The sequence below is a fragment of the Coturnix japonica genome, chromosome 3 (assembly GCF_001577835.2).
Source record: "Coturnix japonica isolate 7356 chromosome 3, Coturnix japonica 2.1, whole genome shotgun sequence".
In the NCBI taxonomy this organism is placed as follows: domain Eukaryota; kingdom Metazoa; phylum Chordata; class Aves; order Galliformes; family Phasianidae; genus Coturnix; species Coturnix japonica.
Window position 1 is genome coordinate 32,734,259 of NC_029518.1, and position 13,935 is coordinate 32,748,193.

General features: G+C 37.3%; 1 protein-coding gene across 4 annotated transcripts in view; it reads right to left on the minus strand.

Annotated features, from left to right (window-relative positions):
- Window positions 1–1,745: 1,745 nt before the first annotated feature.
- CHRM3 (cholinergic receptor muscarinic 3) overlaps window positions 1,746–13,935 on the minus strand; it is a 244,524-nt gene continuing 232,334 nt past the window's right edge. For all 4 annotated transcript variants that reach the window (XM_015857818.2, XM_015857819.1, XM_015857821.2 and 1 more), the window contains one exon: window positions 1,746–7,245. In XM_015857818.2, the coding sequence (XP_015713304.1) occupies window positions 5,424–7,245 (1,822 nt within the window). In that variant the 3' untranslated portion in view covers window positions 1,746–5,423. The remainder of the gene's footprint in view (window positions 7,246–13,935) is intronic.

The following is a 13,935-nucleotide window of genomic DNA, read 5'->3' on the forward strand; positions in this document are numbered from 1 at the left end:
CAGAGTGATTTAATTAAGCTAATGGAGTTGAACCTAGTGGAGTACTGATGCAGTAACTCAGTCTGTGAAATCTGGTCATGCATTTCTAAATTTTGGGTGATGTCCAAAGAACCAGAACAATACACAGAAAACAGCATGCTCAGAAACGAACACAATGCTTTTTGAAAAGTATTCACTAAGATATAGAAACATTTCTTGTAGATAAGCAAAGCTGGTCCAAACTATCCAGGTACAACTGATGAGGCATCAAAGGTTATATTTACTATGACTGACAATTTCAGCATAATTTTGCAACTACTTCCATGTACACTGCTTTAGATGGGTGTGCATCTCTCTGTATGTAGCTACACAGCACAATGCCATACTTAGGTTATTCTTCTGAGATATACAGAGTGCATATAGATGTTTGGGTACAATACACATGCTACGTGATATGTACCTGAATAAACCATTGAATGAAAAGCACTTCCCTTATTGCTTTATTGTGTTATCTGTAATCCTTCCATTACATTATCTGTTGGGTTAGCTGAAACTCTCTTATCATTTTAATATTTAAAACTAATCCAAAGATCTGCAAGCACATATTGGAATGCATCTGTAAATGACCACATCAATCTTTCTTTAAGTGAAAAAAAAAAAAAAAAAAAAAAAAGGAAAAAAAAAAAGATAATCTATGTTGTAATACAATAAATAGAATATGTTTTTCAAATGCAGTAAACGCATGGTGAAAGTAGAAAACATCCTGAGTGCCAGTTAATGAGTTTGCCAGTTAGGACTGTGAAGATCTATTAGTGACATCACATACTGAGTCCAGACACAGGGTATTTGTAGTGCCAAAAGATACGAAACAGAACAAAAAATGTGCATCTCCAAACATCCTATTCATATCAATTTGTTTCCAACAAATGGTGTGATTGAATTAATTATCCTATGCATGCTCATGCTAAAAGATGAAATGCAAAAATGCTCAATTAACAGACATTGCAAAATTAGTTGCTCTCTGTTTGTCTATTGAAATAGAAAAGTTGAAAGCCTACAGATGATCTATGCCTGGTAGCAGGGAAAAAAATCACTTTTAATTCTCTGAAAATCAGCATGTCATATATGACTTAGTTAAACTTCCCAATGGAAGCGGCTGAGTATCATAGGAATGCAGTTCATGACTTTTCATGGGCCAGAAAAGACATTCCCTGTCAAACTACAACACACATCTGTTCATAATCTTTAGCTAACAAAAAGCATTACAGACCACTTTGACCTGCTCTCAGAAGAAAGTGCAGTGGTGTTTGCATGGGTAAATACATAAAAGTTTATATATATATATGTAAATATATATATATGTAAAGGATGCTGCTTCAATTCCTTCTGATCAGTCTTGTACATCCTTAAGAAGAAAGTATACAATCTCAACACTGAAACTGCTGGATCTAGTAACATGCCCTTGGGGCAGTTTAACTTGGCATGGGGATTTTCTGAAAGGGAAGAAAGCCTGAGAGTAAGACAAGCTTGTAAAACATGTTACAAAAGAATCTAGGAACCATTTGGAGGAGAATGAGATTTTGTAATCTCAAATATAAATTGAACAGAGGTGCCTAAGATGCTTAAGTGGGCAAGTGTAATGCAGTTTATAAATGGTTCAACATTATACTACATGACTATCCATACTGTATATGCAGTAGCATGATAATGTCCAGATACTCAGAATTATTGATGGTGCTGATCAGGAAAAAAAGACCAAAAAATCCTTTTGCTTTGGTGTTTGTATTCCATACAGACAAACTGAGTGCACTTAAAAGAGTTTCATTCACTTCTTACATATACAAAGGTGACGAGCCAAGTTGTTTTTAAGATTTTCTTACAGAAGAAGTAAGGAAATATAATAATCAATACAACCAAATAAGAAAGCAAAGTTGTACATAACTGAAGAAAGAAATAACTGCCTCAGAACAATGGGGTGGGCATTCTCACAAAACTGCTCTACCTATCTCTGTAGGTCACTTATTGTTCAGCCTATTTAGAACAGACCTTCAGACCTTGGGAACTGCTCAGGGCTGCATATGTTTATCTTTTGAACAGTGATTGACTGATCTGTAGTAAGCGTGTCCTGCTGTGGTAGGATAGAGCTCCTCAAGCACCACGACACCTATTCCTGGACCTCCGAATCAGGCATTTCTCACATGATCTTTTGGTTTGGAATCAATAAACTGTCGTACACTTTTGCACTGGGAAAGCCAAATGCATATTTAGATGGGTTTCACTGTCTTAAAACTATTCAGTGGCTGACAGTGATTGGGGTCTATTCCACAAAGCTTTATTCAGACAACCCAGTGGCTCCTGTCTGGCTATCTCCTCTCATTTTCTGATCCTTTTCATATGGAACCTAATCTTGTATTATTGCAGTTAATGAGAATGATGCCTGACCTCAGAAAAGCCAGCTTTTCACGTGAAGAATGTTTATGGGACTGAGCTGTTTGTCTCCCCTCAGAATGATGCTTTCTATCATGTTTCTGACTTACTTTTCCTGAAAACAATTGCCATATTCCATCATTTGTACTTAAAAAATGTAGCGCTGTGTAAGATTGTACCTTTGGGTCTTGCATCATTCTTCTTCTGAAAGCTATTGTGTACACCTATGTTCATAAATAGTATATCCACTTGTGCATATAATTACAATTTGTGTGTGTGCATGGGTTTAATGCAAACACATAGACATAAAGGATACAAATTAATTTGATCCCCTCTGCACTTGCAACACAGACAAATTCTTAATATTTTATAGTGCATATTCCATTAAATAAATAACAAAATCAATCTGTGCTACAACGTGTGTATACGTACACAATTTATAATGCCTGTAGTAACATTTTAAAGCCTGTTCACACATCAAAATACAGGTTGTTTATTTCTACCTTAAAACAATCTGAGGGTTTAACTCTTCCTATTATGTAAACAGTGGTGACAGCTGCTTTCAAAGAAGCTTAACTTCATTAAAAAATAATAGTTTCCCATTGTAAAATCAATACTAATATACCATAGATCCCCCTGATGAACTCTGGCTTCCTTACATGCTCTCACATTTTGTGTATTAGGGGCACAGAACTACTCTAAATATCAGAAGATAATAATATGGCAATATATAGATATAGATATATATTTAAATGTTAAAAGATTTCTTAGGTCAACTTGAGCAATGAATATATTTCAAATATATGCTTCTTTCTATAAATAAAGGTATTTAATTTTCTTTGTAAAGTGGGTGCCTTGCAAGTCTTTAGTTCTATGTGTCTGCTAAACTCGTATACCAATTCTGGGCATCTTTATCTCAAAATGCACTCATGACATATAGCTGAAGCTTTAACTTTTTTGGTTTTTTAACTAAACTTGTACTTGAAGTAGACTTACAATATCATTTACAAGCTTACTTTTAGGTAGACATTTTAAACAACTCATACAAAAGAAAGATTTGTATGTCAAGAGTATTTGTTTTAGTGACAAGGAAGCTAGGTATACTCTATTCATTTCTCAAGCAGACCTTTATGAATCACTTTAAAAGGACATTACAGCTGAAGACTGAAGAGCAATATTTATCAACATTAAATAAAACATTTGGTGAAGTATGTATAAATATTTCTTCATATGAACATAACACAAAATTAAATAGTTCAGATACACAGACACCATTTAATATATTTCCACTGTTGTCAAAATCATCTGTAAACACCATCTCACACTGAATACAAAAGCAGCTTTTACATCAGTTCTGTGTTCACAACACTGATGCCCCTTTGTAAAATAAATTTGTTATGTTTTATTTTCAGGAAAAAAAGAAAAAGTTTAAGCAATAAAAAAAGTTTTGGTCAGTTCAAAGACAATACAAAATTATCTTTCAACATGTAAATAATTCAGACTTAGAACAACAGTTTAAAGTACAATCCTTTCCCTGGGGAACCTCTGACTTCTATAAATCACACTGTTTGGTGCAGACCACATCACAAATACCAGGAAATACTGGTCATGTCTAAGCTAGAAATATGAAAGCCCTTTAAAAATTTTCTTTATTAAACATTACCAGGTTACAAACTGGCAATATCCACATTTTCTGAAACACCAAGTAACATGGCAATAAATGTAATTAGGTGCACTTCTACTTAAAACAGATTCTGGAAAAGAAACACTTTAAAATGAGTGTCCTTCACGTGCAAAACCAAAGGATTTCCTTTACATGCATCTTTCACATCTGAAGATCACCTGGGGTGAGCACGAAATGGGGCTGCTGCTCATGTCCACACCCGTCTGGCCAGCAGGACTTTGAGCACTGGTGGCTCAGATGTGAGCTTTCACCATCCCGCACCCAACAAAGACCAACTCGTGCTCTGCCCTGCATGTGACCATCAATTATTTTCACCTTCATATTCTTTAAAGAGACGTAATCTCATGTGGGGAGAGAGACTGTGCTCAAGGCGAAGGTTATACTGGGCATATGTCCCATTATAAAACTCTGTACATAGGCTCACAGGCAACACTTTGGTTCTCTCCGTTTGAAATGTGGACAGCGTGTTTTGGCTGCAAAGATGAACCTGAGTTTCAGGTGGTGAACAATGAGATAATATTTATAATACAACTTTCTAATATATATACTTTAATTTCACTCACATGCAACAGTGATGTGGGGCCCTGTAAAACGTAGACCAATAGATTACCTCTTTCCTGGTATGTGTGTATTGTAGAGGTGTGAATGTATTTTTTGCATACATACACACTCTCACACACACATATATATATATAACATGAGCTGCACACTTAGCGACCAGGAATCAGGGGTACAATTAATAGTAATACACCAAAAGAGAAGTAGAACAGGAAACTCTACCTTGACAACAAGAAGCAATTTTGCAACCTATACAATGTCTCAAATAATTTCATAATCCTGTTTTGCTAGCTTGCTACATCCATGTGTGACTTAAATTGAAAGCTGTTGTATTTCTTGGAAACAGAAGAGTTGGGCTAGCTAGATGTGCTTACCTGAGATCCCAGAGTTGATTACAATCAAAGAGCTGGGCAGATCAGTAACGGGTTTACAATTGCTATACAGCTTCTTTCAAATTTGTATGAAAACTTTATTAAGTCTTTCATTCTCTAGTAAAAACGTTGAAGCTTGTTAGTTTTTGCTGAATGCAGACTTCATTTTTATATTAAACCGGATTTATTAAAAGGATACATACGCCCGGCAGCTGCTTTCGTGTCCTGATGTTTATATGTTTGAATCAGCACCCTGGAACCACCCTCCCACCCCATCCCGTCCTGTCCCATTCCAGGCCCTCCCAATCTCATCCCATCCTATCCTACCCCATCCCTTCCAAATCTGTCTAATCCTGTCCCACCCCATCCTCCATTATTTTTTCAGTTGTTTAAAAAATACTATTCTATGAAGCCTCCTTAGGGATCCGCTTATGAAAAATGACAGACTGCCTTTGCTGATACTGCTGTTTGCGTCGTTTTCGTTTGTCACACTGGCACAGCAGTAACATCTTGAAAGTATTTCTGAACATTTTGTTACACAGTGCATAGCACACAGGGTTCACCGTGCTGTTGATGTAGCAAAGCCAGTACCCCAGGTTCCAGACAGTTTTGGGGACACAGTCGCAAAAGGTGTTCACCAGAACCATGATGTTATATGGAGTCCAGGTAATGATAAAGGCAAACAAAATGGCACTGAGCGTCTGTGCCGCTTTCTTTTCTTTGATAAGTGACATTCGTTTTCGCTTTGTGATTTGACTTCTGGTCTTCAAGGCAAATTTTTTTGCCAGAGTTGCTTCCTTGAAGGACAATGGCAGGGCTGCAGATGTCTTGGTCACTGATGAGATGCCATCAGAAGCTGTAGCTGTCTCAGCTGACCCTGGCTGAATTGGAAGCTTTGAAAAACTCTTCTGGAAACTCCCATCATCCTGAATGCTTTTGGGAGGTTGCAGTTTCTTTGTTTTCTTTTCCTGTGAGTCCGTGTCAGATTTCTGCAGTTCATCTGCTGACTCATTCAGATCTTCCGAGGAGGGCAACTTTGTGGAATTGAGGATGGCACTGTGACCAGGAAGCTTCAGCACGATGGAATAGATAGCTCTGGTCTCTGCTGTGATGTCTTCTTCATCAGATGAGGCTGAATTTTCAAGGGAGGCAGCAGCATCATTGTTGTTCCAGCTGTCACTGCTGCTGTGCTCTTGATCCCCCTGGTCTGTGTTGGGTTCCCAGCTCTTCATTGTGAGCCAGAAGTGGCAGCGCCCATACTTCCTTCGGCTGGAGCGCTTCATGCTCTGCCGTTGCAGCTCATAGCTGCTGCAGCTCCGGGAGCTGCCAGTCTGGTGTACAAAGCGTGCCGTCTCTGCCTCACTGCCCGAAGCCTGTAGTCCTGCTAACTCTTTGGTGCGTTTCTCAGTCTCCTTGTAAATCCTCCAATACAAAATACTCATAATGGTGACTGGCAAGTAAAAGGCAGCTATGGCAGTGCTAAAAGTGATGACAGGTTCACTTAGAAACTGGATAAAACATTCATCAGGAGGCACAGTCCTCTTCCCAACAAAATACTGCCAGAACAAGATGGCAGGGGCCCAAAGAACAAAAGAGATGACCCATGCTAAACCAATCATCACTCCAGCCCTTTTAGTTGTTCGTTTGGCCCTGTATGTCAAAGGCCTTGTGATGGAAAAATATCTGTCAAAGCTGATGACTAGGAGGTTCATAACAGAGGCATTAGAGGCAACATAGTCAATGGAGAGCCAAAGATCACAGGCCAAGTTTCCCAAAGCCCAGTGGCCCATAATGATGTATGTCGTGAAAAGATTCATGGAAATAACACCGATGATCAAATCTGCACAAGCAAGACTCAACAAGAAGTAGTTGTTGACTGTTTTCAGTTGTTTGTTAACTTTAAATGAGACAATCACTAGGATGTTTCCTATGATGGTCACTAGTGCAATGATCCCAGTGAGGAAAGCAATCAAAACTACTTGCCAGACAGCGTGTCCACCCAGAGGGTCTTTGATTGTGGCATTTAGGGATGTGTTTGTTGATTCCACGGTGGAGAAGGGAAAGCTCTCTGTGGTCTGAGGGAAATCATAGCTGCCAATAAGCGATGCTCCTTCATCAAGTAGTCCCGGTCCATGGGAATCTCTCTTCCAGAAGGAGCTCACATTTGAAAACAGGGGCAAGGCTGAACTGTTATTGTGCATGATCATTGTGGCTCTCTGACATAGTCTGCGGTAGGGAGAAAAAAAACACAACAAGTGAATGAGTGAAGGTGATAAATAAAAAAAATCATTCACATACTCATATACATAAAATCCCTTTAGCACTTTGAAAGATGTCTTCAAAAGCACAGTTGTCTGTGAAACAGTCCAAGTCAAACACATACACGATAGTACTCAGCTTACAGCTGTGAATAATCAAAGCTCTTTGTAGCAATCACGCCGTGTTTTTTTCAAAACCATTCAGTAGCAGAAGAACCAAACTCCCAGGAGAATTTGAACCTTTGATAGCAGTAAAATGTCCTCTAACTCTTAATTAAAATGCTTCCATGGAAGCTTGGAGTCTATATCAGAACAACCTGCTATAGTGGAGCCTTCAAAAACTAAATGCCAGACACATGCAGATACAAATTCTGTGAGACTCAGTCATTGCTGGTCCCCACAGCTCTCATGGCACCAGCAAAAAGCAGCCACAGATTCTGCAGTCTCCAGAAATAGCTAATGTGGAACATAAATATTTTTCTGTCTTTCCTTAAATTACAGAGATACATGTTCAGTATGATTTCACTATACAATAACCCTATATTGCTACAAAAGTTCTTGTCTGCTATATTTCAGCTATCTGATAAGGGTACTAGAAGTTCTCATCACTGCTTTTTGCACACGACACTTGTCATTTTGTATCTACATTTTTACACTTGAATTAAGAATTTTACATGTACATGTAATGACTTAAAAATGTCTTTGGGGCAATGTTAAAATTTCCTCTGAAAGTATGGTCTCTGGAGCTGGGGAAAATGTTTAGAAGAAGTATGTCAAAGCACTTATTAAACACTTCAGAAAAAAAGAGGAAAAAAAGCATGAAAGGGATTCATAATTAAACTTTAATCCTTTTCCCCAAGTACTTAAGTAAAATGAAGACATGTTCAGAACAGGGATTTGGATTTCCCTTATTTCATTAACTTCTGCGGTCATCTGACTAAATCTGTTGTAATAAATCAATTATATCATCAAGCAGCAAGAATTTTGATGAGAAAGTCCACTGCTGATGATAAATGCTGCACAAAATAGGCTTTCAAAGGCAAACATTTCTTTTCTTACAAAATCATTCCAGAGTCAATACATTATGGCATGAGAAAAAAATGAGTAGCCAGTAGCACTGGCATTACAGAAGATATTTAAGAAAAAGGGATGTTGTTCTTTAAACTGTACTTGGTTTTGTCAGCAAGCCATACAAAACAATGATTTTAAACAGTTCCTTTTATATATGCACTAAGAGGAAGAACAATTTGTTACATTAGTTCATGCACGAAAATTACATGAACCATATTTTGGTGTTAAGGACATATTAAGTTTTCTGTTTTATTAATAAAAATTAAAGATCACAATGTTACTGCAAAGTCTAATTTAATCTACATTGAAAGTATTCATTATCATCATAATACATGTATAACAAAAATACAATACCAAAACATAAGGACAAGATAATAACTGTAAATATTGCTCTGGGAAAGACAATATTAAGCTCAACTTCTTTTTAGAGAGAAAGATGGAAGCTTGAAAATAAAATTATCTTTCATCAAAAATGCTGACATTCCAAATCCAATTTTCATTGGAAAGAAAATGTGCATGCTTGCATGAAAATCAGGTGTTCTGACAATTTGTCAATTTGTAAATGAAATGAAATCAGGATTTGGTTTTGAAACTTTTCTGAAGTTCTGTTCATTGCAGAGGAGCCGGACTAGATGATCTTTAAAAGACTCTTCTAACTCAGATTATTCTAAGATTCTATGATTTTAACAGGTATATAAAACAAAGAGCAACACTTTGCATTTTTCCAATAACTATTTGTATGCAAGTTTTAGAAGGCAAGGTGTAGAAAAATAACACTGGATAAAAAGTACACTACAGCATGTGAGTCATTCTCTGAGGCCCATTCCATCTGTACTGTTATTTTATATCTATGTGGTCATCTTTTTTCTTTGTTCTCAATCAAAAAATTCGACGCTTGTCAGACTGCTTTTCACAAGCAAAACCATAGTTTTCTGAAACTATTTCACCATGTTCTTACCATCTATTAGAGAAGGTGTGAGACACAACATACTCTTTGCTTCCTAAAGACTCGCTCTATTTCTGGTTTTGGAGCCAGTATAATTCAGTGTGTTCTATCTTATCCTACTGCTTCAAAAAAAGGTGAAACAAATTTGCAGTATCAGACTAATTCCACCTATTATAAAGAATGAAAGTTGACAAGGCCATTTGCAGAAGGGCAAAAAGAGGTATGGATGAGAAGCACACTCTTGCTTTTCATTCACTTCCCTTCCTTTACCCTCATACATGTTCAAAACACCTAGACAATGGAAGTTATTAATTGACATATACAATGGCTAGAAAAATGGAGATCTCATATAATTAGGAATTATAAATCAAAGTATGTGTAAGTCCAATGTGCAATAACATATTCTGCTTTGAAGAAGGCAGCGATGCACAGGTGAAACAACACCACAGTTCACTTGTGAGCAATCACTTAAACAAACAGTGGCAATGTTCTTGCCAATTATTGTCAGTGTGGATAATAATATACAAGAAAGGGAGTAGGGAGGACCCGGGGAACTACAGGACTGTGAGTCTCACCTCCATGCCTGGGAAGATCATGGAACAGATCCTCCTGGACAACATGCTTGATCACATAAAGAATGAGCATGTGATCTGAGACAGCCAGCACGGCTTCACCAGGGGAAGGTCATGCTTAACTAATCTTGTGGCCTTCTATGATGGAGTGACGGCATTGGTGGACGAAGGGAAGGCGACCGATGTCATTTACCTGGACCTGAGCAAGGCCTTTGACATGGTCCCCTACCACATCCTCATCTCCAAATTGGAGGGAAGTGGATTTGAAGGGTGGACAACTTGATGGATAAGCAATTGGTTGAAAGGCTGCAGACAGAGGGTGGTGGTCAATGGCTCTATGTCCAGGTGGAGGCCGGTAACGAGCGTTGTCCCCCAAGGTTCTGTCTTGGGACCGGTGCTCTTTAACATCTTTATTAATTACATCGATAAGGGAATTGAGTGCACCCTCAGCAAGTTTGCTGACGACACCAAGCTGAGTGGTGCAATCGATACGGTGGAAAGAAGGGATGCCATTCAGAGGGACCTCTACAGGCTGGAAAGCTGGGCTCAGGTGAACATAATGAGGTTCAACACAGCAAAGTGCAAGGTTTCTCATCTAAGGACTTAACATGAGCCAGCAGTGCACTCTGGCAGCTTGGAAAGCAAATGGGATCCTGGGCTCCATCAGGAGAGGGGTGGTCAGCAGGGATAGGGAGGTTATTGTCCCTCTCTGCTCAGCTCTTGTGAGGCCCCATCTGGAGTACTGTGTCCAGGTGTGGAGCCCTCAATACAAGAAAGAGATAGAGATTTTGGAAAGGGTCCAGAGGAGAGCCACGAAGATGACCAGGGGGCTGGAGCACCTCCAGCAATTGAATATATTGAATACATGGAGAAGATGCGAACAAAGGAATAAAGAAAGCAAAGCTTTCTTTATTTAAAGGATAAAGAATAAAAAATGGCATCCCTTAGAGCTGATGGTAGAAATAGCAGTATTACTAAGAAACAGCAATAAAATTGTTGAGAATTCAGTAGCACTTCACATTTTCAATGCATAATAAAATCATAAACAAACACGTTATTGTTGGAAGCCCAAGACAGCTACAGTTTGCAAATAACATTGTACAACTAATGTATAAATGCATTACTTATCACTAAATCCACTAAAACAATTGAGAATTATGTTTAATTGTATAAACTGAAATGCAGTTTCCATGTAAATTAGCTAATATATACTTTCAGAAATAGCATACATCGAGTCACTATGAGGAAACCTGGGCAAACCTTACCTCAGCTTCTGATGCTGAGAATGTACTTGAACTAAACCATTATTGTTCAGGTCAGCTCTCCTATTTAGCTGCAAAGTAATTGTCTTAGTGAATGCCTGAGTAGCCTTTAGAAGATGAGTAACTGAGGAAGAGGCAATACTGAGTGCCCATCCTAGAGATCGTAAATATCCAATGCAATCCTGAAAGCAGGAACTCAGCCTTCCAAATTCCTCAGGTATTAAAGGTACTCATAGGTTTTCACTTCATGAAATAAAAGTTGCTAGCGTGATGGTGAACAGTCATTTGTTATTCTGGCTCTTATCCAAGTTCCTGCAATCAAACTCTTTTATTCAATAAAAAACTCTATTACCCATATGTTCATCTGCATAGATAAATCACTGCCACCACCATCACAATATTTTCTATTTTGGATCAGTGCCACCAGGTTTTCTTCACTGTGAAGAAAACACAGCTGGTGAAAGCCAAGGTATCCTTCATTTTCTAAATCTACTACACATTTTTTACTACCTATATAAGAAGCACTTCAAGGAAGCATAGAATGCTCAAGGTCTTCAGCTCCAACGAAATGAGAGCCTATCCAGCAATGCAGCCAGCCATCAGCTTCTTAGCAAGCCAAGATCAAATACAAAAAGATAGGGAGATAAATGGAGAGGATCGGCAAATACGTGGATAAGAATCTGCAAATCATTGGTATGATATACTGCGTTACAATTTCAAGTCATCGATTAACCAAGGAAACTTCGTGCAGTGAGTTATAAAAAACACAAGCCTTTAGAATGCTTGATATGCTTATTTAAACCAGAAATAAGCACTGTTACAAAATCACAATGTGCTAAAATAAAAAATACATGCACATTTTAAAGTTTTCCTGAAATTGCTCCCAAGATTGCATATAATTATTATTTTTCAAACCTCAGATTTCTTTTTCAAAACTCAATCAAGAACATTAAAAATTAAAAAACAAACAAAAACAGACAACAACAGCAGCAAAAAAGGAAAAATGCAAGTACTTATAATGCTGTTCACTCTTCTACATTCCTTATATCATTGCATCACTGCGGCTAATGGTAAGATATTCCTTAAAAACACATATATGATAGCAGGAGACAGTGCAACTGCTAGTGAACTGGACATCATATTTACAGTGACTTATCTATACTGATGATTAAAAGTATAATATACTCAATACAGATTTTCATATTTGCAGAACAAGAACACAGAGCTATAGAAGTCTATCCTACCTCCAAATATCCTGGCACATTTACAGTTGATGCAAACAAGTAACCGTTACTCTCTTATACTTTTATATATATGTACACATATGCATGTAAGACTACGTACATAAAAATAAATTGCAATAGGACAAAAGTATGCATTTGTATATAACTGCAGATATGTGTGCTTATATATACATATACACGTATACATCTGCAGACATACACACAAATACTTTTGTCACTTTTCCAAATGTTGTTATATGGAAAGACTAAATCTTTTGCTGATTAGCTGTCAACTTTATATAAATAAACTGTCAAACATATCTCACTAAGGTGATACTTGCAAACACTTCAACCCCAATCTCTGCTGTTTTCCTTCCATAAAGATGTTTTGCTCAATCTTACTAAAATTAGCTAGATTTAATAAGGAGCTGCTTTTGTGATTTGTGAATTAGATTTTACTTATTATTTGCCTATTATGTTGCTTCTGTTAATACATGAAGCCTAGTTACAATCAAACTAGACTGATTCACTACGAACAAACTCATTCCCAGGGATGTGGTAGAATACCCAAGACTGAAGGCTTTTAAGATGCAATTAGACAGTGTGCTAGTCAATAACATGAAGGCTCCCCTTTCCTATAAAATATTGGACATGATGATCTTTCGAGGTCTCTTTCAATACGGGCTGTTTTATGGTTCTAGGATATATTTCCTTTCAATGCCTTTGGAGAGCATTGCCTTACAGGACCTAAGGCAAAACACAAAATTACCTGGCCCACCAGTCAGCTACAATTCCTGTAGAAAGAGAAACCTTCATAAGCCAGCAGTTAGATGTGCCTGAAACTTTTGAATTACTGAAAACAAAAACAAATTAGGTCTTGCTTAATTAAGATTACAGTAAATATTGACTATCAGCTGTAATGGTAAAAGCATCGACGTCCCTTCATACGAAGAGAGACAATTATTTAAATTCCAGGCATTCTCTGTCAGAGAGCCTTATTAAAATTACACCCCATCTGTTTAATTGATATTAGAGTAAACTGAATTGCAGTCCAAAACCTAGTCAGAATTACAGTCAAATATTAACTTACTAACTTAAATGATGTGTATTGTAGGTATCGGGGGACAGGAAAGCCTGGGTAAAAGGCTGGATACGACATTGAATTTAAACATGAAAATAGATTGAGGGGGTGAAAATTTTTTCCTTTAAGTAAAAACCTATCCATCTCAGAGACTTCATTTCAATATTCTGTAGTACGTATATTTGTAACATATTTTGTTTAAAATTATGTTATTATGTTTCTTAATATTTTATTACTGTTTTGATGAATTGAAGACAGGATCTAAAATTTCACATTGCATTGTGTATAAGTAGATAATTAGCTACCTCTTTGTAAAAATCCATCCATAGACTCTCAATAAATTATAATTCTCTCAATAAAATATTTAAATATCACATACTAAAATACTGGTTATGTAAAGTAATGGGAATTCTTACCCTTATTGGTATATTTCTTCAAGATAGCATTAGATGCTAGAATACCTTGACTAAACAGGGAAAAGTATGAGCCAATGGAGAGAGAAA